Source organism: Lycorma delicatula, chromosome 12 (assembly GCF_047948215.1).
Source record: "Lycorma delicatula isolate Av1 chromosome 12, ASM4794821v1, whole genome shotgun sequence".
In the NCBI taxonomy this organism is placed as follows: Eukaryota; Metazoa; Arthropoda; class Insecta; order Hemiptera; family Fulgoridae; genus Lycorma; species Lycorma delicatula.
This window is the reverse complement of record NC_134466.1, coordinates 49362770-49389062: the sequence shown is the minus strand read 5'-3', so window position 1 is coordinate 49389062 and position 26293 is coordinate 49362770. Positions and strand designations below refer to the sequence as shown.

Here is a 26293-nt window from a genome sequence, read left to right as displayed (position 1 = left end):
CATAAAAAAAATAAATGCGTGAGCGGTGGGTGGAGGGTTGAAAAATGGTATTATTGCAATTTTGGTGAAAGTTGACATCAAAACATTTTGTGGTTATTAAATATATAGAAGGTATACGTTCACAAAGTTTTGCCAAAATTAAATTATTTTTATGGAAATGAAAAATAAAAAACTAAAAAAAAAGATTTTCATATTTTCCTTGGAAATTTTGAGTTATGTTAAAAAGTGACCTCTACAAAAGTTGTAGATTTTTTTCTACAAATTTTGTATTAGACATTTTTTTTTTCAACCTTCAACCTTCAAATCACCCTCTAATCCGTTCACGCATTTATTTTTTTTAATTTTATTATAAGCCCCTTTACAATTTCCACTTAAAAATCCAGGTAAGAATTTTTTTTCTTAGTGTAATTTGGTTGGACTAATTGTTTTTAAGACAATAAAATTTAAGATTTTGATTAGCTGTTGTTGTGACTATGATAATAACTAAAGCTTATCAATGCAGTCTATGGGTCACACCTGACAGTCAACCAAAATCTTAAATTTTTTGTCTTAAAATCAATATCATAAAGTCACAAAGGATTAGGTAAAAATACAGTTTAATTATTTCATGTTTTTTGTTGTGGGTTTTTTAAATTTTTAATTTTATTTTTTATTTATTTCTCTTTAAATATTAGTAGGCCTGTGTCCAATAGTGGGAACATTTATAGGCTGATGATGATGAAAGTTTAGAATTCTTGACCAGCGCAAATTATTTAATAATCCACACAATAATGCAGCCTTCCTGGAGTTAGAAAGACTTTTTTTCTTTTTTTGTTTAACCTCTGGGACCACCGTTAAGTATTGCTTTAGAGGATGAGATGGATGGCAATATAGCGTGTGAAAATGCCATGCCTGACTGGGATTCGAACCCGGAACCTTCGGATGAAAGAACGAGATGCTACAACTCACACCATAGAGGTCGACAGTTAAAAACACTTAGAAACATTCAAAAGCCGCTTTGAAGAAACATATTTACTGCAGCTTCTGGTGGCCTATAACCATAAGACATGCCCAAGAACCTGCTCTGAAGTGACACCTATGTAATGCAAAAAACCGCATCGAAATCGGTTTCGATATTGAGGAAAATGGTAACAGACATACACATAAAAACATACAAACATACACACAAAACCTTTTACCCAAAATGCATATACTGTCTCCGTTCTGTCGTGGGTAAAAATATTTTTCATCTTGGGACAGGCTATTGACACTAGTAATGTTTCCATTCTATCATATATTTAATAACTATCTAACTTTTTTAAACAATTAAAAAATAAATTATAAAAGATGCTTTTTTTGTCTTTTTTCAGTTTATGAAGGCATTAATTTCTTATTTTATGGTGTTACGGCAATTACAAGATGATGCAAAATAATAAAAAAAAGAAGAATTAAAATTATATAAAAAATAATCTAAAATATTTAAATCTAGATATTAGTTTACAGTAAAAAGAATAAATCCTTGCACCTTGTTAAAAAGTAAAACAAAGCTAAATAAAACATTACCAGTATGTCTCTAATACTCCAGATAATCTTTTTACAGTTTTTAAGTAGAAATTACTTATTTATTTTATTACAAAAGAGTACAGTAGTTTTACAATGACACTAAGAGAAACAACAGCTGCAAAGATAAGAACAAGATTCTGCACTGTATTCTACACTTACTTACAGTAAGCGACTACTAAGGGCAGTAAGGTAAGAATAATAAGATTTCTGGGTAGTTAGACAGATAAAAAAAATAGTAATTTGCAGAAAATATAATTAGAAAATGTATTAAATTGATATAATAAAAATAAATATACAGTATTATACAAAATATACATAATTTTAAACACCCCTTTTAACCGGTTTTGGTGAAACATATACTTTAACGGATTTACACAATTCAATAATACAGGGTTCAATTGAAGTGGTTACACGTTGTGTAGTATGCACCAAACCGGTCTCGTGCTCAGATAAATCTAAAACAATACTGATATCAACATAACAAGCCTCAGTCCATACTTGATGCGAGATTAATACTGTTGTCAGTAAACGATAATCACCACAACCAAGTTCTTTAACACTTCCATCTGGAAAGAATAAAAAAAATATATAATCAGTTACATCTAATTTATAAACTATAATATTTTGAAAATGCAAGTGGGCAGAAGGGAAAGCAAATTGAAAAAGCGTTAACTACTATTTTAAAAACTAAAAATATAATTACACCGACTTACCACCACTAGGTAAATTATTAAAACCAGGTTGTAGGCGTAAATCAGCGCGTTTAGGTACAATCAATTGTGTTTGTTGATCGGGATATTTGACTCTTAATCTAAGCATATTTGGATTTTGTAAACAATATATATCAGCATCAAATGGTATGCCCATTACAAGTCCTGCTGTAAATTTTAAAGCAACTTCTCCACTGGCTGCTGGTTGATTGATAACTGCCCTATTCATTTTCACCTAAAAAAAAAAATCATTAGAAAAAAAATAATAAAGCAAAGAAGTATTTATTTAATAATTTTTATCCTTTACAAATAAAAACTTGCTACCATTAGTAATAGAAAATAAAGCAATTTACACTACCAAATTTCAGAATTTTAAGTAATTTATTTATACATAACTATAAATTTGGATGAGTAAAGAAGTTAACAAAAATGATCTCAATAATTTTTTAATTATCTTTTACTTCAACACAGACATAATTATTGACTTGTTTATGCTTTCCATTGATCTCATATTGAAAGCCGATTCTGTTTTATTTTATCACCCCAAAACTTCTCTTCTCTCTGCACCAAGAGGGAAGAGCTGGTGGAAATTCCTTAATAAATTTCAGAATTCAAAAATGTATCCATTCTTCCAAAGTAAGGGCCATTTTGATATAAAAACTGAACTAAGCGAAATGGAAAGTATATAACAAAATAAACTAACATATATAAATATTTTTCTATATATTTGTCATTCACTGCAATACATTTTTGATATCTGCTTACCAACTTCATTATTCCGTTACTGAAGAATTCTCCCGCTTGTGATTTAAATCAATTAATTACTCTGTTTTACAATTCCTTATCATTTTCAAACTTCTGCAATGAAAGCCACTGTTTTAAATGGAGAAAAAGGTAATAATCACTCTGTGTAAGAGACTGTAAGGGGTATATTTGAAGATCCAATGAAGTCGTCAATTGTTCAGTGGTTTTGTTTGCTGTGTGAAGTCTGTGAATTATCAAGGAGAAACAAAATCCCATCGATTAGCTTTCTGCACCTTTTGTTCTGAATTGAACATCTAAGTTTTCTATGTTTGACTGTTTTACCACAGTACATTTCTGCATTAACAGTTCTTCCATGTCCAAGAAATTCAATCAATATCTCTTTGGCGTCCCAAAAAAACCATAGCCATAAGCTTTTTCACTGAACTTTTTCGCTTAAAACTTTTAGGCTTCGGGGATGATGAATGCTGCTGCCATCTTACTGATTGCTGGTTTGTCTCAACATTTCAATAAGATATCTACATTTCAACACTGGTGACAACGTGTTTCCATAAATCACCACCTTCATTTTTGTAGCGTCTCAAAAATGTTTGAGCTGCAACAAGATCTTTTGCTTTGTGTGTTTCTGTCAACATTTTTGGTACCCAACTGGAGCACAACTTTCTGTAACCCAGTTTTTTTTAGTAAAAATGTAGTAAATTACTACATTAAACATAATCACTAAACAAAATGAATTCAATCAATAATTGAGAAACAGTACACATTCTATTTTCACCAATTTTTGCATTTACACTTTCAGTCATTTCATCTGTGATGATAGCCGGGTGACCGCTACATTCTTTGTCATGAACATTCATTCTTCGTCCATGAAACAAATGACAGTACTGGCGAACTTTACCTTTGCATGTAACACTGGATCCGTAAACATCAACAATTTCTCTGTGAATATCAGCAGCAGATTTGTTTTTCACCAAAAGATAAAGAATTACTGATCGCACTTCACAACTTGCAGGACTATTTATTGTAGCACTCATTTCAGCCAGGCTATATACAGCAACTAATGTGAATAACATTAAGCTATAGCTGCAAGCAGATGATCGCTGATATAAATAAACGTGCTACACTAGTGCCATCAATCTACACCGGATCTGATGGTGGCAAATTAAAAATGGCCCTAACTAAAAAACACACCTTGTACTTTCATTGTACTATACCTAAATTTCCTGTGATCACTTGACAAGAAGTCAAAAACTATCCTTCCTGTTTAATTTTTCTCTCAATGGCATTAATCGAAAGAAGAAAAGAAAGGAAATGCCATGAGATCTAAAAAGGTCTAATAGAAAGAAGAGTGCCATCAATGCCTCATATACATTAATTTTTTGAGTCATTTTCACACAATTTATGGTGAGGTGGTTCTGAGATATCGATAAAAAATACAGGCTAATACAAGTACGTGAATAGATATATCCTCTGAATACTTCTAAATCTTTTATTTGTGCTTTTTTGGACTAAGGAGGGGTTTTAAAAGTCAAGATTTGCAAAAATCCTGATACCCAAATGTTTGTTCAATTTCTGTACTTTCATCAAATTGGATTAATTATATTTGACTTCCTAATTTTTGCATCTTAACAGTAACCTTAAAAACTAATTTTAATTATGTATTTATGTTTCACATATAATATTAAAATTTGGACACACAGTTACAAGTAAATAAAAGGCATCATGATCAATCCAATTGAAACTACAGAAAATTAATGAAAATGTATTTTTCACACTGCTTGCCAATCTACTAAGTTAGAAATAAATTTGGTTAACATGTACTATAAATATGAGGACACCGATTTTCTGTTATTGTACACAGTAGCAAAGGGTGGATGGAAAATTGCATCATTATAAGAAAATGGGTTAAACTGTTTTTTATGTATACAAATGTCTATGGAATCTATTACAACAAAACTTAGTAGTACAAAACTACCATATCATTAATCTGGTGCTTACAACAAGTTTTTAATTTTAAAAAAAACTTACAGATACAGTTGGTCTTGGTGGCGGTGCATGAGTTGATGCTTGCAATAAAGGAAGTAACATACGTGCAACAGTGCCAGGTTTTGCTTCTTCCAATGTGGACATCTCTCTGAATACAGCTGCTGAAAATGGTTCAGGAATTAAACCATTTTCCATTAAATAACTGCAGAAAAAAGATAGGAAAAAATTACATATAAAATTTATTTTGTTTTTGGTAATATAAATAAAAAATTCTTTAATATTAGAGTAAATTATTTATTACTCGAAATTACTCAAGCCTACACACATTCTTTCTAGAGGACACACTTAAGGTAGTAAGTAATCTTAAGTGTTTTCAGTAGAAAACACTTATAATAGTGTACATATATACATACATTTATAAAAACTTATTAAAGTACCAGACGTTATTATTTTAATATTAAAAATTATTTTAAGGTTTGTTGAAATCAATTTTTTGTGATATGCAATAATAAGAAGTAAACTGAGGAGTACAACTGCAAAATAAAACGAGGTATTGCAGTTTAAAACAAAACTTTGAATTTGTTATTTAATATATTTTTATAAACAATCATTAAATTATTACAATAAGATAGCTTTACAAAGTAAAAAAATAAAAAAAAAAAACAAAAAAAAACACACAAGCCATTGGATTAAATGAAGAAATCTGTTTTAAAGTTATCTATCATGACAACAGCATATTAACTAGAATTATAGTAATCCAAATGATAAAATGTGTAAAAATTAATCTATTTATTTAACCAAGAAATATTCTTGTACTCATTTTTACTGAAAACATAAATGTATAGTTTGAAAAGTTTTACTCACATTGTTAATTGTTTTTTATTCCTTAAAAAAACAATACAATAAAAATAATTTGTAAAGTAAGAGAGAAACAAATTATCACTAACAGAAAAATATGCGGTACTGTAGTATAATTGAAAGAAATATTTTATTTAAAAAAAATAAAAATCCATTGTACAAAAAATTTTAAATGAAAAAATAATAAAAATTACATTATTAAGATTCCCATTAAAATAGTTATTCTTCTCTATCATATAGTAAAGAGACTACAATTATTCAAAGTAAAATTTTCTTTTTTTTATCAATTGTAAACAATAATGTGATAAAATGTTATATATCCTTGTATGTAGAGGAGAAGAAAGGTCGGTGCATATTTACCTGCATTAACTATTCTACGGCACAAAACAATAGTGAACAGCACCTCAAAACGTTTAAAACAGAATTTCAATTTCAAATATAGTAACAAGTATAGTAGTATATTAATAAATTTTATAAGATTCACAACTGATAAAAAGTAATTTTAAATAATTACCGTTGAGTATCCTCAACTTGCATTAAGAAATTATCACATGGTGCAAGAGCTGATAAATTTGATGCTCTAACAATATAAACAAGTTGTAAAGCTAATGTTTTTAATTTTAGCTGTTTAACAGCAGCTAAATCTTTAACACTCAAACCGGAAAACAAGTACTGCAATCTGGAAAAAACATTGGAAAAAATTAAAATACTTATACATGAATAAACATAATGAAAAGTTTGTAAATTGGTCTCATACAACTACATTATCTTGATACACATGTCCCATTGTTTTATCAACACCTTAAAACCTGTTTCATATAAGTGTTTGGACTGCTGTCTCAGCCACTTTCATACTACATAATAAAGATAATCAAATATAAAGCATCTGCCAAACAGGTGAACCAAAGATGACATGAAAAGGAGGTATAAATAAGTCGAGGTTAAGTCAGGGCCGTAGGTGAATGCTGAAGTTAACACTAATTCATCAACTTTCTCAGAGACTAATCAAGCCACATTATTGATGAAATTTTACCTTCTATTCAATACGCTGAAAGTTTTCTAGGAAGAACCGTTGCTGGAAGCATCAAATAGAACTTGATGCTTGATTAACAGTTTGATGCTCAATCCTTGAGAGTCCTGTAAGCATAATCTTACCAGGTGATGATGTAACCGTGAATTTTCTTCAATAATATTGATGTAACCACCAATATCCTTTATAGGAAGCCCTTTTACCCCCATAGAACATAACACTGCTTTTCTAAAATTTATTCCCCAAGCATAGTAACCATTTTTAGACTAAATTGGATATTTGTGTATCAGCTAATTGAATATCGTCAAGATGGATTGAGCTGCCTGTTCAAACTAAGTATCATTTCCTCCTCATTATTTATAAACATAGAAATTAACTGTGTTCTTAATCAAGTAAAGTATGTATGTAAGTTGTTACAATTCAGTTGGCCTGTTAACAGCTGATATTTTATATAAGTAATATAACAATGTATTTAATTCTAATATTATTCTTTCCAAATTTACATCTCATACTATTAACATCTATATACAGTAAATTACATATAATATCCAACAATGCATCATTTATGGAATCTTTAAAAAGCATATTATATATTCATGTACAATATAAATAATCATATATATATATATTCATTCAAATATTAAAGTATCATATATAATTACAAAGTAATAAATGTCTATATTTATTTAATAATTGAACCAGCAGTAATTACATAGAATAATTACCCTAACTAAGGCAAATATTACTCGAACATAAAAATATACACTACCAACTTACGACACATTTAAAATTGCACATTACTATTTTCAGTGATCTTGCATCACTTGATTACATATTTAATGACTTTCCAGTTGGTATGTGTATGCACACATGAGTACATTTTAAATAACTTAAAGCATTCTTATTTTCTTATGTTCACTATGATCCTGAGATTGTGTTCAACAACATTTTTATACTATCATACCAAATATCATTGTATTTATTAAATAAAATTAATAATAGTAAAACTAAAAACACAACTTACTTGAGACACAGTTGAAGAAGATGGGCTATTGAATTTTTCACAAGATTAGCCTGCAATGTTGTAGTGTTATTTGAATAACATAGACTATCGGATAACAACTTTCCCAACTGTAATTGACTGGCGATATACAAACTCACAAAATTAGCGAGGCCAGCGACAGTTTCATCAATTTCTGATAAACGCGACAAATCACGTTCGGCTGCTTCTAATAATACTGTTCGTACTCTAGCGGTTGGTGCTGCTTCTAGGCGATCAAGAATATATTTTAAGAATTTTTCTGATGATGATTTTGCTGGTGTAAGTTCTGTTGTATGAAGTGATCTGCATACCTTAAATTAAAAAAAAAATTAATTAATAAAATTTATACAATAAAAAAGACTGTGTATGAGTCCTCCCGATGAATCCAGGTTCAGATGGCTGGTCTCCCCATTTGGTAGGTTACAGCTCAAAAATACCTGGATGTTATCCTTGATGAGAATTTTTGGTTCAAGCAACATCTACAGTATGAAGCAAAAAAGGCCACTGATACTTTTTATGGAATCCGTAGTCATTCATCCCGATTGGGGGTTGAATTATCATACCATGCGTATCCTTTGGGGTGTCAGCAAAGCTATTATGCTGTATGCTGCGCCTGTCCGAGCTGACCGCATGGCTTATAGGTATTGCACAGACATTTTGCTGCGGGCCCAGCAACTCTTCTTGCTGGCTGTTATAGGCGATTACAGAACAGTCTTCCGGGAGGCAGTCTGTGATATAGCTGGAGTCAAACCAATAGATATCTTGGCTAATGAGCATAAGCAATGCTATATTTCCAAGGTAAATAACCTATTGACATCAGAATGAAAGCAAGAGATTGAAGACCAAGGCCGTGTGCCTTGGCAGGTCAGGTGGGACGAATCCCCCACAGGTCGCTACACACATGGAATATTTCCTATAGTGTCTGATTTAGGTGCGATTGGATGGGTCCCCCAATTGGTAAATCACACAGTTTCTCTCCAGGCATAGTGCCTTTCGGGCAAGTCGGTTAGGTTTTGCTTGGTAGGTTTGAGTCAATGCCCGGATTGTGGGACTGATGTCACAGTGGACCACGTCCTCTACATCAGTCCCCGATATGAGGTCAAACGTTCACAAGCTGTTAGGAAACTTGAGAGAATACATTCCTTTCTGGATCTCCGTATTAACTGGATGATCTGTGAGAAAAGGTCTATAGTGGATGGATTTCTTTACCTGGTAAGTCTGCAGAGGGAGTTTAATCGAAGTACTCGATCGTGATAGGATCCCAGGTGGCTAGGATTCTGGTTTAGGCATTGGATTGGTTGGAGGTAGGCACATTGGGATCATGACACGGTTATATTAGTATTGTTTGTGATTCGATTTGGGGCTCCCGCTGGTGGGGGTGACCGTGCTGCTGCTGAGGTATGTTAACCTGTGCGTTAACCACTGGTGGAGGGAAGCCTCCACCAGTGGTCCTGATTCTGACTTAGTAATGCCACGCAAGACACCATTATGCGACCGGGTGGTGGTGTGGGGTTTGTCCCCGGCTCCTGTGCAGACCAGAATGAGGTTGTGTTCTCCTTGTTAGGTGACCTAAATTGGCAGACTTATTTGGGTGTAGGTCTGTATTTCTATGTTGTGTATGAGATAACTTTGATTGGTATGAGTTTAGCACTGATTTAACTTTAAACTTGTTTGTTTTCTGAGGCATTTACAGTAAAAAACAGTGTTGTCAAATCTGGACTAGGTGCAGATTCGTGCTTCTGTAGTTTCAGTCAATTAGTTTGAGGGAATCATGTTAGGTTGGATGTGAAGATGTCTGTTTGAGGTCTACATGAAGGTGAAATTTGATATGTATTTTACTGATGCAAATGTCTGCTGAGGCATTTACATTGATGGCATCCTGACCGAAGCCTGGCTGATGACTGTGAGATGTAATCAGTTAGAGGGTCTAAAGACGACCTCTAGTAAAGCCCCTCAGAGCATGGAATGGAGGGGGTGGTGTGGCAACCAGTGGGTTCCCCCCCTACAGGAATGGGATGTGTGTGCGTATGTACTAACATCCCTGTAGTGGCTTCACCTGCATTATATGGTTACTGGCATTTCCTGTTCCAGTCAATTTTTTTTATTTAAGTAAGTTTATTTAAATTTTTTTTTAGTAAAGTAACCAGAGGGCAGATGCAGCCAATTGCATCGCACAGACAATAACAATGGCAATAGCTGTGTTGGTTGATCCACTACACTGCACACAATATACCCCTTAAAAAATCAAAATTTAAAAACCTTGAGAATGGTTTTTAAATATATATCTGAAGAATATTTGCAAGCCCAAAAAATAGAGCATCCCCATTGCGGCTTTGCCCAAGGTATATGGTTACTTGTGTTTTAAGACACGGTCAGGGAATATTTAGTAGGTTATGTCTTGCTTCCTTCTTGTCTGCCAGAGGGCTATCCCTTGGACCCTGGTGCGTTCAATTAACCCATGCTAGTGAGAATAATAATGATAATAAAAATAAAAATCTGTTCAATTCATAAAAAAATATCAGTGTATTGTAATTTCTTCAGAGCAACAATTTGGTCAGTAAAGGACCCAAAACTTTGAGCGATCTAAGAATGCGGGTTTCAAAACTGTCGGCCTCTATCTTAAAAATATTAGTTATAACTGGTTACCCATACTTTTTATGGGTAAAAATGTATTTTGCCTGGTTCTTAGTGTTACTGAACAAACATCACTAGTACATCAGTACTTAAGTTTCTCATTTTTAAAAAAGGTTTCTCCTTACTTTTATTTCATGTTTTTTAGTCAAGTAACTGGAGGCAGAGACAGCCAATTGTGTTGACATGTAGTTAACAGTGGCTGAATTAGTTGAGTCACCTCACCATACATCGTCACACCCCTTAAAAAAATCAAAATTTAAAAAACCCTAAAATGGTTTTAGAAGTTTACCTGAAAAGTATTTGCAAGCACCATTCTAGTGAATATCCAGTTTTGTATAGTTGGAAATGAGGTAAACTTGCAATCATTGTTCAAATTTTTTTTACCTTTCTTCACCTTTTCCAAGGTCGAATTTTGAAAAATCTAGAAATTGGTTTTATGATACTTACATGAGAATTAGATTCACCAAAAATCAAGTTGATATCTTCATTTGTTACAGAGATTTAAAAAAAAAAAATTGCTGGGTTTAAAAAAAATTCAAAATCCATTTTAACCCCTTTAACTCAGAATTTCAAAAAATCAAGAAATTAGTTTTTAGATATTCACATGAAGACTACACACATCAAAAATCAAGCTGATATCTTCATTTGGTTTAGAGAAATTAAAAAAAATAGTAAACTTCACTGTTACTCTATTTTAACCCTTTAAACTAGTAATTTCAAAAAATCTTTTCTTAGTATGCACTTATACCATAAAGAAGGTGTATATAAATTTTCATAAATTTACCTTTAGTAGTTTTTGCCGGGCATTGATGAATTAGTCAGTTAGGAGAAGTTGCTTTACAACTACAGATGTATACAGTATAAAAATACACAGACATCATTAAAAATACACATTCAAAAAGTTTATATATATATATATATATATATATATATATATAAACTTCTGAATAATATGCAGAAAATATATGTGGGTTTCCAAATGTTTGTAATTTAAAGAAAAAAAAGACATAAAATATTTTGTTTAAGTTCTAGTTGACTGGAAACTTTCATCTACATCATTTATTATTACACTGTTTTGCAAATAAATTAATACTGTATATTAAGGCTAACAGGCAAACATGTGTATAATTTATACGTGAGGTAAACAACAGGAAAGCAGTATAAAATTGTTATTTTACTGATACATAAGAATTCTTTATTTAGCCCTCAGAAAAAGACTACAAAAAAAGTATATGAAAAAATTTTAATTTAAAAAAAAACAGTTTTCTTAACTTTAAATTAGCAAGTATTAAAAACCCCTAAATATTTTTCAAACTTTTTTTGAAAGTTTACTTTATAAATATATACAGCTATCAAGAAATATCTACTTTTTTTTTTAAATTATGAACCTTAGACCTAACATGCAGAAAGGATTTTTTTTAATATTTCAATACAGAAAACTTTATTTTAGTGAATTTGTAAGGTTTATCCTATATATGAATACAAAGTAAACTTTTTTTTAAATTTACTCTTCACCTCTAAAAAATATATATATGTTTTTTGCTCTACTCTTATAATTTTTATTATTAAAATTTTTTAATAGTTTTCTTCATCAATTAAAGGGCTAATAAAATTAAAGTAACTTTGGACCTATATTACATTTTGGATCTGAAATGAGAAGCAATTATTTTCATTACTTTCATCAAAGTTATACTTACTTCTTTAATATTTTTAAACACTTATGTTCTAAATTTTTTTTTTTGTTAATGATCACTCTTTAAACAAATTTTTCCTAAATTCTCCCCACAGAGTAAGAGAGCCCGTAAAATAAAATAAAAATTTAATTCAAAATTTGTGAATTTTGATGCTTAAATCTTATTTTGGTACTCATGACTTGACTGGCATAGCTAGGAATGTCATGAAACACTTTCACTGCTTTTTTCATTTAAGTTTTCCAGAAAATAGTGAAAATGTTAAAATTTATATTTGGGCTATGGTAGTAGTAATAATAAAGTTTTAAGCTGATAAGTTAAAAAGTAAAACAGACAAAAACTTACCTTAAGGCTAGGAACTAGATTTGGCATAGTGTCTCTAAGATAGCTGTAATGTTTCAATGTATGCTCTTCAAATAATTGGATCGTGGTAGGCGAGTGTTGTGCAGCATTAAAAACTAATATTAATATAGACACATCTGTATAAATATATAGTTAAGACAAATCTTTCAACTTAATTTGATATATATAAAATAATAACAATAATAATTATATATATATATATAATATCATAAAACTATTGCTATAATGTGCTCGCTCGTGCGCGCACTCACACACACACACACACCTTCTTTTTGTTATGCCAGCAATTAAATCTTTCCTGTTTTTAAACTGAATTTTAATAATAATGAAAATGTATATTTTTCTAGAATAGATACGACTGTTGTTTTAATTACAAAGCCATAAAAAAATTAAGATTTTAAGGTTAAAAATGATGTTGATCACTTTTTTAACATCAAAATGATAATTAGTATAACTAGGAAGAATACTAATTTGTAAATATAGTAAATGTGAGAGATGAGTAAGTAAATATAAATCATATATAGATTAGCTATTTATAAAAAAAAAAAAAATTGTGAAGTTATTATTTACAACAATCTGATATGCAAACAATCTGATATGCAATTTGTAATAAAAAATAAAATTATTAAAAGAATTTGTTAAATTTTAAAATTTATCTAAAAACTGTTTTTCAGTAAGTATAATATACTGTCATGTGTTATTAGTTCAACAATGATATTGAAAGATTGAATATATATAAATTCTTACAAATATATTTACTCTAGAATAAGTCAAATACAATTCTGAATTTGTTATGTACTCTACAATAATTAATAAAAATTGACATAATTAACAAATAAGATAATAATGCAAAATCAATAATAAACTAAATGCAAGGATTATTTACTGTTACTATTTACAGAGGAAACTAGATTATACTTTTATCAATGTATAATGACACCTCGCTTCCTGCTCATAACAAAGGCACCAATCAGCTTTTCATACTTGAAAACTACAGAAATGAAAACCGTGTCCCAAAACTGAATATTCTCATGACGCACTTTTTGCTCGTATGTTCAACTGTTACTGCACACTCACTTCAAATGTTATTGTACAATGTTTTTCACGTTTGCCACTCTTTAGTAGTATTTATGTCTCTAGGTCTAGGGCTTGATCTGCAGTTAACAAGCATGCAAATCCAACCTTTGTTGATTCAAGATAATGGTTTCTATTATCTGAACTTTTAACTCTATTCTAGAAATTCATTCACCTGCTCCCTCTCTGTTATGTTTCTGGATTTTTCTTTTTGCATGTTTTGTTGAAATACATTCTTAATTTTTCTTTCTTACTTTCTTTTTTTCTTTATCTTTCTTACTCTTGCCATGATTAGAAGCTTCTTTATCTGTTATAATAATGACATGTAAATTGTTAAAGCTAGTTACTACAAAAAAAAAAACTACTCTGTAATAAAATTGTTAAAATAGGTATTTAGAAAATAACGCTTATATAGCAAACTTTGCTCAATATCACAATTGCATCCTAATTGGCCAGAAAGTCACTGTACCCTGTAAAGTTAGAACTAAAAATTTGTAATAAGTTATAAATAAATAATGCAATATAATAATGAATTATTTTATTTACTCACTTGATACATAGTATTAATTTTAATGGTCCAGTGGGTAAATGTGTTCGCCCTCATGTTGCACTTACAATTCTATACATCGCCACATTCTCTGTGAAATGTGATGGAGCATTTCTGGTATTACATTACAGAAGATGTCCCTCTCAGTATCATGCAATTTTTCATTTGTGGTGTAGCGATGTGCAGATATGTGTGCCTTGATAATTCTCCATAATGAATTGTCTAGTGTGGTAAGATCAGGACTTAGTGGTGGCCATGATAACGAAGCTGATGACACGGGAGTACAGTGGCCAATTCATTGTCCTAGAAATTTTTTCATTCAGAAATGCGTAGTCATAGAGCAAAATGTGCAGGTTCTCAATCCTAATGCAATCATACTTGTTCCATGAGATCCTTCTCTTGAAACTGTGATATTAACTGTGCCTCCAACATCTCTTAATAAGTTTGTGCATACACTGGCCCAATGGATTCAAAAAAATAGGAACCAAACAAATGATGAGCTGTCATTTCAGCACATATCATGACATGCGATGGATTTCTTTCCAATTGTCACATAATAAGGATTTTCTTTCGCCCAAAGTAACACATTTCTGGCACGTGAGCTGCAATATATTGCAAATTCATCAGTTAAATGCACCTTTCCATGGTGCACTGCAGCAGGGAATGTTTCTAATAAAGCCCGGCAGGATGCAGCGCAACATTCTATGACTGCATCTGACAGTTCATCGATGAACATCAGATGAAATGGCCTAACTTTCAAGTCCTTTCTAATATGGTTGTGCATTGTCGAATGCTGTATATGAAGTTCAGCTGACTGTTTACAAGTTGATTTCATTGGGGAATGTTTAATGGAAACTGCAACAGCAGCACATGTTTCTAACGGCGTTAACTTTTGTCCACTCTGTGGCCTATCTTTAACGTTGCCTAATTCAAATGCACGTTTTTCCCAAGCTAACACTGTTGCTTTTTGTGATGGTGACTTATTCAAGCATTGCCAAAACATATCAGTAATTAGCTTCATTGTTTGATTCGTATGTTGTCGTTCATGAACCCGTACACTTTCACTAACTGCTCCTTCAGATTGTAATTACTCATCATCCATTTTAGTACAACTGTCTTTTACTCAGTGTGTGACATTGTAAAAAACTGTTGCCAACCTACCCAATTAAAATACTGTATGTTCTAAACACATATCCTAACTCATATCTTTTGTTAATTTTAGGGGGTATGGTGACTTACCGGCCACACTAGAAAAAAAATTTCATTCAATTATTATTTAAGTAACTATTTGAATAAAATTTTATTTATATACATTAAATTAAAAATTCATTAATAAAAAAAAAAAATTTAATTATTGTGAAAGTATGAATTAATAATTGTCAATAAAAACAATAAATAATAACAAAATATGATGTTTTAATGACAAATATTGTTGTTGATAGACTCATAACATTCACTGGTTTGAACTGCTGATTTTTATGTTAATTATCAACTAAAGGTATATTTTAGTTAAAAATATTAAGATGCAGTAAAAAAAACATACAGAAACTCAGATCTTAAACTTTTATACTAAAACTTTTGAGTACTTTGACTAACGAATGGATTCAGTTTTCTTGATAAATGCAAAAAATCCAATAAAACTGACAATAATCTAGAAACTTAATAAGTACTAAATAAAAAGGATACATAAAGGATCCTCAACATCAGGTTCTGGCATATCAAAAAATGGATGAATAGCAAGAAGTTCTGGAACAAGAGGCAGTGTCAATTCTGGATGAAGAGAACCAATTTCTTGAAGACAATGCCATGTTGATTTTTTATCCTAAAATTAAAATAACAGCAATATTAGATAATATTTTTCTAAATGCCATTTTTTTTTATTTTTTTTTTTTGTAAACTTGGAGTTACACAAACTTGTAAGTTTGTATAATACCTTAAGCGACTTCTTAAAATGAAATGAGTGGTTTACAAATAACAGCATTATTATTGCTTGTTAACAGTAAAGTCAAATTCTAATCCTTTATCCTTGAAATGAAAAGTATTACTCATTATGAAAGTTGATTGTAATCAGTGAACCCAAAGCAACAAATAATAGAATGATAATAAAATATCAAAAAGTACTGAAATTAAGCGAGGAATGCAAAAGGATGTATTCTTTCCCTTTGCTCTTATGTATAAAAGAAACTATTATGAAGGAAGTATTTCACAATTAATTGTTATGAGGATCGTGGTAAATGATGTACTAATTACATAGGTATACAGATAACACCGCTCTATTACCCAAGATTATTGTTATCTGTACCCCAAGATTAAGTTTAGAAAGATATGTTCAGAAAATGTATGAGGTTAACTTAACTAATGGGCTAAAGATGAATTTAAATAAGATAAATTTTATTGTTTTCAGAAAGATGCCAGAATACATGGCTACTTTAGGCTTCAGACGATCAAATCATTGAACAGTTTTTAAATACAAATATTTGAAAACTGTAATTATTGATATGGTTAAATACATGAAGGAATTTTAAAAAGGAATAGAAATTGCTTGTAATTATTTCTTGAATATGAGGCAGTTCCTTTGCAATAAACAGTTTAAAATCTATGATAAAAATCTAGATACTATGTTTTGTCTTGTCTTCCTTGGTGTGGGGCTGCTACCCTGACTAAAATGAAGATGAAGAAGACTGATGAATTTCAGGTGTGTTTATATAGATGAATACTTCAAATATAATTCTGTCGATAGGATTACAAGTACAGAGGTTTTGTGTAGATTAATGAAGCAAAAGTCATTGAATTAAACTAAGGAAATTGTCATATTAGTTCATGTTATGAAATGACACAGATACCAGTTACTACATATTATTCAAGCCAAAATAGTGGAAAACAGGTACATATGAGAAACAGGTATATAGGATATACGAGGGATATCTCTAAAGTAAAGACCGCTGGGAAATTTTTCTCCTTAAGTTTGGTGAACCTGTCATTCATGGTCACTCTAGTAATGTACACACTGCATTGTTGTCTGTAAGTTGTCATGTTGTATTATCTTTGATTACACGTGAGTTATTACGTTATAAAATGTTGCTGCCAACTGAAATATGGGGTTATACATATTTTAAACCATCAAAAAGTTAAGCTGGCTGAAATTCAAATTCATAGGCAGTTGGTTGCTGTGTACAATGATAATGTAATGAATGAAAGAAACATCCGAAAACGGTGTCATCCTCAATCACAAACCAAACCAACAAAGATCAAGCCGTAGCCATTTGGACGCAAACTGATGGCCACAATCTTTTGGGATTGGTTTGGCGAACTGCTGATTGATTTCATGCCATGTGGAATGACTATAAATGTAGAAGCCTATTGTGAAACTCTACAAAATACTATTATTATCATTAATGGGAAAAATACTATCCACATGTTTAGCAAAGTTATTTTTATTTGAAAAGCATAATGCAACAGTCTTTATCCATACTTAAAGTTATATGTTACCTACTAGCATAGAATTTTCACGTCCTCTTTAATTGTAGTATATACTAAATTTTCCAGCTGGATCTAAAAATATAAGTTTTGATTTCAACTTTATTAAAGTAAAAATAATAATTAATATACCTGTGGATATTTTTTAAGGTTGTCTAACAAACTCTCAACACACATTTGTAAACAGCCCTTTGTAGATAAACGACAAGAAGCCAACATTCTATGTAGACCTTCTCGTACATCAACAGAGAAATCCTTCATAGAAAGAAAATACAACAGTAAATTTATTAGTAAGCACTTTATTAACACCTGTGTAAGGATAATAATCATTAAACACTTGAGCAGAAACATTCATCTATTTCAAAATGAAAATTTCTGTCGCTACATTTGAAATAAGGATTTTTACAGCATCAAACAATAAACCCATCTTAGGAGTTTAGATCAATAGGGAGTGGTAAACCTGTACCTCATTAAAAAACTGAACATTTATTTAATGTAATGACTGAAATAACACAAAATAGTACTTTGGTTGCAACTCATTCAATTTGATGCTCCATCTAGAATGCTACTCTAATGCGGATATCTAAGTTTAAAATAAAAAAAAATCTATTTGAAATAAAAACTAATACATCAATCCTTTAAATTATTTTCTATCTTTTTGGATTGACTTGATAGGAATTTATATATATCAATATTTATGAATTGCCCTAATCAAATAATTTTAGGCCTACATTATATTTCTACTTGGCATTCTAATTTGGATAAAATTTATGATATGATTCATTCTAAGATGTACAATGATGCACCTGATAAAAATTCCATTTAAATTAATATAAATAATAATAATAATTATTAAATTATCAAAAAATTTAATATCACAATTTGTTGTGCCTAAATCAGTTATATTAGCAAAGTCTTCAACCAAATAACATCTCATATGAAGACCGTTAAATAATACTGATTAAAATAATCTATTTATTTATTTCATTTCTTTATTATTTTTTAAACTTAACCATATTCTTCATGGAAAAATAGTAATGTTATTAGAGGACTTTTTAAATTTTTGATTAAATTCAAACTATTCCTTGCTGACCTATTAAAAAAAATTTTATGAAACTGCATTTTCTACTATGGTGATAATAAAAAATTAATTTTTTAATAAACTGAAACCTGACCCAAATTTATGCTTAAAATTAACTTCAACTGAACCAGATATCTCTTGTTTCAAGCACGCAGAACCATCCTTCTTACTGAACTTTTAGTCTTCAAGTATATTGTAATCAGTAAAGTAACTAAATGTATAATGTAACATTTCTTTGTAAAGTAAATAAATGTTTTTTTAATTATGTTTTATTAATAAACATTAGTTTAAAAAGATCTGTTAATAAAAAAATTATAATACATGACTTTTTTAAAAATAAATACTATAGGGCCTCTCTTAACCAAGGTAACTGGGGGTGCAGAATCTGCAGTTAACAGAGACCTGTTCTTGAATTTGGGCAACAAACCATATTAATATCGAATTTGTAGCATGATAAGTCAAGAACAAACTATTTTAACAATATTATTATTTATTATTTTATTTGACTGTATTTATTTATTAACTAAAATCAATTGTCACTAATCACTCTCACATCGACTCACATAAAATTAGTTTGATTTTTTAACGGAAAAGTCTGTCATCTTCTTTTGTTTTGAGTAACAAGGTTCATAGCAGTGCGATCACGCCAGTTTCATATTACCCTTAACGCAAGGAAACGAACATTGTTTCGTTGTTCTAAATACTAGAGTGCTTTTGTGAGAAATACAATCCTTTCTTGTGGCTAATTTTTTCATTCAATCAGTTCGTTTTCATCCCTGGAGATTTCATTAATGTCTTCTTTCCCAACTTTCAAATCTCATCATCATAAATTTTAAATATTGGTTCCCATGAATCCAATTCTAGCCGATCTTGCACTTTTTCCTTTACATTTTCACATCCCGGTATGTTTTCTAATAAAGCACAAAATTCTTCATTCGGTGGCATAGTACACAAAATTTTCTGATTGTTAACCTGTCACATTATCAACTAAGTTTTTATTTTGGTTTTATTTAAATGATGCATTATTATATGATAAAACTAAGTGAACAAACGAAGATAATGATAATAAAATTTTCACTGGAGAACAAATATTTGAACCATTACAACTTAATTCTCCAATACATACATAATTAATTTTAAGACAATCAAATACTGTACTTGAATGTAGAAACATTAAGCCAAAATGAGAATTAATTAACTCTTATTGTTGTAAAGTAACGGTTGATTTACTACTCTAAATTCGTAATAGATTTTTTAATTTCAAAAAATTTTTAATTGTTCAAATCTTTTACGACCAAAAACATATAAATAAATTTTAAAATTAAATATGATAATTAAAGTAAATAATATCAGTTCAACTAGCCATTTAATTTATAGTAGTGATAAAAATTATTAGTTATTGCAAATTATTATTATTATTTTGAAGGCTGTTATTATTAGTGTTTGAGCCACTAATCCCAACATTAATTAAGTTTGTTATTGGATGTAATTCTGAAGATAATACAATATAAAGAAAGTTATGACAGAGGCATTTGACAAAGTTTTATTACTACTGTGATTTTTACAGTTTCTGTCAACTTTGACTGCTTATAACTTGAAAATAAATGCAATTATTAATGAATGGTTTTTGCCATCATTTATATATATATATATATATTTAATTATATCTCTGATTTTATAAATATTAACATTAATATATATAAAAAGAAAATAATAAAAAAAACAAATTACAAAAAAATAAATGATTGATAAAAATAAAAAACAGTAATAATAATACAATATATAAAAATGATTAACATATAATATAAATTATCAAACAATAAATAACAAAATAAATAAAGGTAGAATAACATACAGGAAAAATCAGATAAAATTAAAATAAATGAAAATCTAAAAAAGGTTTTTCTAAGATAAAGAAAAATTAATAATTGCAAATTCAAATAAATTTAACTTGCCAGATAATAATATAGAAAAAATATTAAAAGCGCAATAACAGATTCACATTATAATATCAACAAAATTAATTGTACTAATGAAGAAAAAGGTAAACACAGAATAATATAAGTAATAAAATTAAAAATGAAAGTAATAACAAAAATTTAATCCACAATGAAATATCAATAATAAATAAAAATAAAATATATTAACTAAAACACAAGTTAAAAAAAATAATTGTATAATAGCAAAATCTGATAAAACAAGAACTCCTGTTGTCATTTCAATTGATGAATACAATGATTCAATAAATAATTATATAAACAAAAATAGTTTTAAAACAATTAATGACTCGACTAAAAAGTTTTTAAAAATTACAAAAGACTTTGTAGTAAAATAGAAGGAAATATTTAATTATAGTAACAAATTAAAATACCATAGTAAACACTATACCCATGTAAGTTTTATGCCCCAAAACTCACTGGTCATCCAAAATTACATAAAGAAGGTACCCCCATGAGACCATTATTTTCAAAACCGCTACCAGTTATATAATTACCAAAATTATTGATAAAACAATTAGAACAAAAATTGATTTAAAATATAAATACAATGTAAAAAATGGGTACGAATTGATTGATAAATTAAATGTTAATAATAAAACCAAAATGATAAGTTTTGACATAAAAAAATGTACTCCAGCATTCCCATTGATTATACAATTTTAGTCATACAAAACAAATCAATAAATATAGAAGACCCAAAATTTATAATTAATATTATAATAATAATTAGAAATATATGTAAACAAAAATTAAATTATAAATAACGAACATGAAATAATCTTAAATAAATTAAATTCTTACCATCAAGTATTAAAATTTACATATGAAATAGAAAATAATAGAAAAGTAAACTTTTACATGTAAATATTAAAGTAATTGAAAGCATCCAGAAAATAACACTACAGTGTAAAAAATACCTACTTTAAACAAAATTATTATGAACAAAAATTCTAACCGTCCTTGGTCTCAAAAATTAATACTTTTAAATTAGTGATAAATAAAGCAATAAAATAAACAAATGATAAAAAGAAATTGCATAACAAAATAAATAGTATAAAGAATGTTGCTATAAAAAATGGATATACTTCATTGATAGATAACATATATAAAAAATATAATTCAAAATAGTTAATATAAACATCACTACATTAAAACCCATAAATGAAAACAAATGCAAGGAAAATTATATAAATTACTCCTACACTAATAAAATCGTAGAAAAATTAATTAATGATAAAAAATATAAACTTGCTTATAAATCTGATAACTATGTAATAAAGCTTTTAAAATATTACAATTAAAAAAAAAAATGCAATAATTGTGAAAAAATGTATATTGGAAAAACAAAGTGGTTTTAAGGACAGATTTAATGAACATTTTAGATCGTTTAAAAATAAAAAAAATAAGTTTTTCAAATGTAGCTGACCATTTAATAACCAATAAACATCATATAACTAGTTTGGAAAATAATTTAGAAGTAACTTTAAAATAATATAAAAATAATAAATTAGAAATTTTAGAAAAATTCGATATATACAAATATAAACGTGAATTTAGCCTCATGAATCTGCAGACAGAATTTGTTAGGGACATTCTTATAAAAATTATTTAAGTTGGCAATACGTTTGATAAGATTTTAAATAAAATTAAATAATTATTTACAGGACTAGATTAACATTACATAAAACAACATGTTGAAAGAAATTTTAAATAAATTTTAGTAAAAAAAAAATTAATTTTAATTTGGTAAATTTTAGATGTTTTTAAATTTTTGACTGAACAAATTCTTATTAAAATTTTACTCAAAAACCAAAGTTATAAAAAGTAACCAAAGTGTAAAGGTGTTGAATAGTAGTTTTATGTGTAACTGTAAATGAAGATAAATCAGAAAAAATTACTGAGGACGGGCTTACGCCCACAAGTGCTCTAATGTAAAGGAGATAAAGTTAAAAAAAAGTAAGAATGTTTCTTTAATTTCGCTAAGTACAGAATTATATATATATATATATATATAATATATATATTACACACATACGCAGTAAGAAAAACCTTTATTTTAAATCCTCTACAGGACAGAGCCTTTAGCAGACATGCATTAGTCTTACAAGACATAGGATTTTCCTGCAGACTTAACCTAGTTGCTAAGAGACAATGTTGTACATGTATTTACATAATATAAAAAGCAATTAATAGTTAAAATTTAACCTCAATTTAGGAGATATTTAACATTTTTTAACATAAATAATTACAGATAATTATTAAATAATATATAACAAAAACTATTACCTCTAGAGCACCAAGAATTGTTTCAAGCTGATCTTCTCTCAATGTAATATGCTGTGACATACGAGTTAAACTATCAATGGCTTTTAATCTAACATCTTCAATTTCATCATTAAACATGTCAACTAGAAAATCTAACGATAAATTGGCAAACTGTTGATTGTTCAATGATAATGAACAAATAGCATCAACAGATGCGCTTCTTACTTCTGTAAATACAAGAAAAATAATATATAATTAATAAAAAAAAAATATCTAAGAGCATACTTATATAGCTAGCATAATATACACTTACCTATTTATATCAAAAGATTTTGAATCCATGGATTCGTCTGTTATAAAATACATCAGTTATGTGTAACCACCATTATATGTGCTGTAATGACAAAATAAATTATAATAGGCAGTTTTTAACTAATTGTTAATTATAGTATATTAAAAAAATAAAATATATAAAGAGCACTGAAAAGTTTTGCAATACAACTTTATTTTTTTAATAATTTTTCAAAATAATTTCTATCACACATATCCATTTCTCCATTCTTTAAAAGTCTATAGAGAAACCCTACATGTTTCATCAGTGATCTGGGCACACTCAATGTCCAAAGTCTTTAGGTCATCATTGCTCATAAAAAGTCTTCACCTGGAGGATCATGGTGAAGTCACATACAGTGAGGTCAGGACTGTAGGGAGAGTGATCTAACAGTTTAAACCAGCGCAGGCCAAATATTCAGAGCAAACTTTGGAACAATGTGCTGAAGCATATCGTACTAAAGAAACCACACGTTCATCCTTGAGTATGAATGCAGCTTCTTGAGAGCTTTGACAACTTTCGGCGGGTATTCCTCAGTATACCAATTACACTTACAAATAACTGTCTTCTGGATTTCTGACACAACTGGCTCTAAAACTGTTTCTTGCACTAAAATATATCGCCACCATTTTCTTCTTCACTGATCTGGATTTTGAACAGATTTTCTCATCTTTGAACTCCCACACTTTTCTGAGTCTTGGCTGGAACACCATAATAGTAAAGCAAAGTTTTGTCACTTGTCAAAATACAGTTCACAAAGAGAGATTTCCATTATCAAACTTTTTCAGCATTTCACACCATCAAACACGATGTGTCATCTGATTGTCAGTCAAGTTATACAGCACTCAAAATGGTAAACACTTTTTAACTTTAAAGTGGTTACGCAGAATAGCACAAACTCCTGGAGCATTACTGCCCAAGGAAACCTTTTTTAGTAGTACTTGCACGCCTGTCTTGTCTCAAGCATTCTTTGTACTACAACAATGTTTTCCTCAGTCAAAGATGAAGACAGTAGACCTGACCTTGGAGCATCTTCAAAGCCAAATTCTCTCTTTCAAACTCTCGGTACCACCTAAATATTGTTGTACGAAGACAATCCTCTCTAAGCACGAGTCATTTCCTCTAGACATGATCAACACTTAACCACACGCAAAACTGACCGGTATTTAGTTTTTGACCACGATAAAATCACTACCTCTTTTCACTAACACAGCTAAAAAGCAAATGACACCAAGATAACAACTAGAGTGACTACAGTGTAGGTTGAAACCTGTCTAAACATGAGCTAAACTTGTAAGCACCAGTGATGGTCTGTTCCATTGCATTGCAAAACTTTTTTAGTTCGCTTTCTATATAAAACAAATTACAACCTTAAAAAAAATACTACCTAAAAATTCATCTTCCAATCCGTGAACAAAAGCACCACATGCGCCACTATTCATTAAGTTAACCTGATCAACATCAATAACTTCTCTGGGTGCATCATCAGCCCATTTATTACCACTTGCCCACTCACCTGAAAAAATAATTAATAAAACATATTAAAAAAATAATACTGATTTTCAGAATAAATAAAAATTATCAGAATTAATGTTATTGAACATTTTTAGCATTTACATAGCTTAAAATTCAATTTCCTTGAAATTGAATAACAAACTTAAACTTCTATAAAATGACTTGACCATATTCCAATCCTGTGCTAAGGAGGTAAAACAAATTCATAAAGCCAAAGCTACAAAAAGATCTTTTGGAAGCACATTTCAGTTGTTTGTAATCAAGCAGATAGGTGATAAAGTAATCAACCAATTCAAACTAGTGTATTTTTATCTCTCTCTCTCTCACTCAGCTCTCTTTTTTCAAGTTGCGTGAATTGACAAAAGTCAAGCCCCTTTACACATTATATGGGCATGTACTATTCTTATACATATTTCTGGTGTTAAATATACAACTCTCTCAGGACCACCAATGTACAATCAAATTTTCCTGAAAGATATCCCTGCTAATTTTTGTTGGATAACCCAAATCAGGTCTCAAAAGAACTTGGAGGGCAAATACTCTAGATTCCCCTGAACTGAATCGGTAGAGTAATTGGCATCAACAAGATTGGGAGAGGAGGGAATGATTTGTAGAGTTAACCCATTTAATATTATATTAAACGAGAATTAACAAGACGCACTAACATTTAATAATATCAACATCAGTATGATCACATTAATGAAAATGAGCAATTTTTTTTAATATTCTAATTGTTTTTTTTTTTTTATTATTTATATCTTCTTAAGCATTTAACATTTTTTTGCTTAGTATAAGGAACTTATAGTATAATGAATAAATGCATTAATACCAGTTTTGATCAAAGATTATTATTATGCCGACCGACCCCATACTGGCCCACTTCTACCTTTTATCCTTAAGGATTCAAATCCAGTCAGGCTTGGAATTTTTCATTTATTACCAAATTCATCCAAAATAAAGTAACTGAAATTTGGAATAAGCATGTTGACGCTTTGAGAATAAACTACTCAAGTTCAATTAAAATGGTAGTTGTTACATTGAAGACAGTCTAAAACATTATAAAAATGAAAGAATCAATTATGCCACGGTAAATTTAAAGCGACAAAGATACCAATAAAACTATTACTCAAAATCCAGAACAGTTGACACCAAATACTGTTTTAAATAAGGTTATATGATCACCTAGATTACTAGATTTAAAAATACCAAGTTTACTCTGGATTAGAAGTTTTTTAAAAAGTTTTTATCAGTTTTTCAAAATTCTTCTATAAAAAAAATTACAAAATAATAAATATTTTATTGAAGTACTTTTTAATTAACCGTAATAAATTTCTTTATAAGATAAGCATCACATTTAACCTAGGAATAAGGCTCAAGGTCACTGC

The 26293-nt window shown here is 29.4% G+C and overlaps 1 protein-coding gene across 1 annotated transcript in view; it reads right to left on the bottom strand.

Annotated features, from left to right (window-relative positions):
• Positions 1 to 1777: 1777 nt before the first annotated feature.
• Positions 1778 to 26293, bottom strand: part of IntS4 (integrator complex subunit 4) — a 41582-nt gene continuing 17066 nt past the window's right edge. Inside the window, exons 9-18 of the mRNA XM_075379775.1 lie at positions 24781 to 24909; positions 23084 to 23289; positions 17849 to 17971; positions 15926 to 16061; positions 12601 to 12734; positions 7913 to 8241; positions 6373 to 6537; positions 5043 to 5202; positions 2256 to 2487; positions 1778 to 2108 (exon numbers count right to left, since the gene is read on the bottom strand). Of these exons, the coding sequence (XP_075235890.1) occupies positions 1864 to 2108; positions 2256 to 2487; positions 5043 to 5202; positions 6373 to 6537; positions 7913 to 8241; positions 12601 to 12734; positions 15926 to 16061; positions 17849 to 17971; positions 23084 to 23289; positions 24781 to 24909 (1859 nt within the window). The 3' untranslated portion in view covers positions 1778 to 1863. The remainder of the gene's footprint in view (positions 2109 to 2255; positions 2488 to 5042; positions 5203 to 6372; positions 6538 to 7912; positions 8242 to 12600; positions 12735 to 15925; positions 16062 to 17848; positions 17972 to 23083; positions 23290 to 24780; positions 24910 to 26293) is intronic.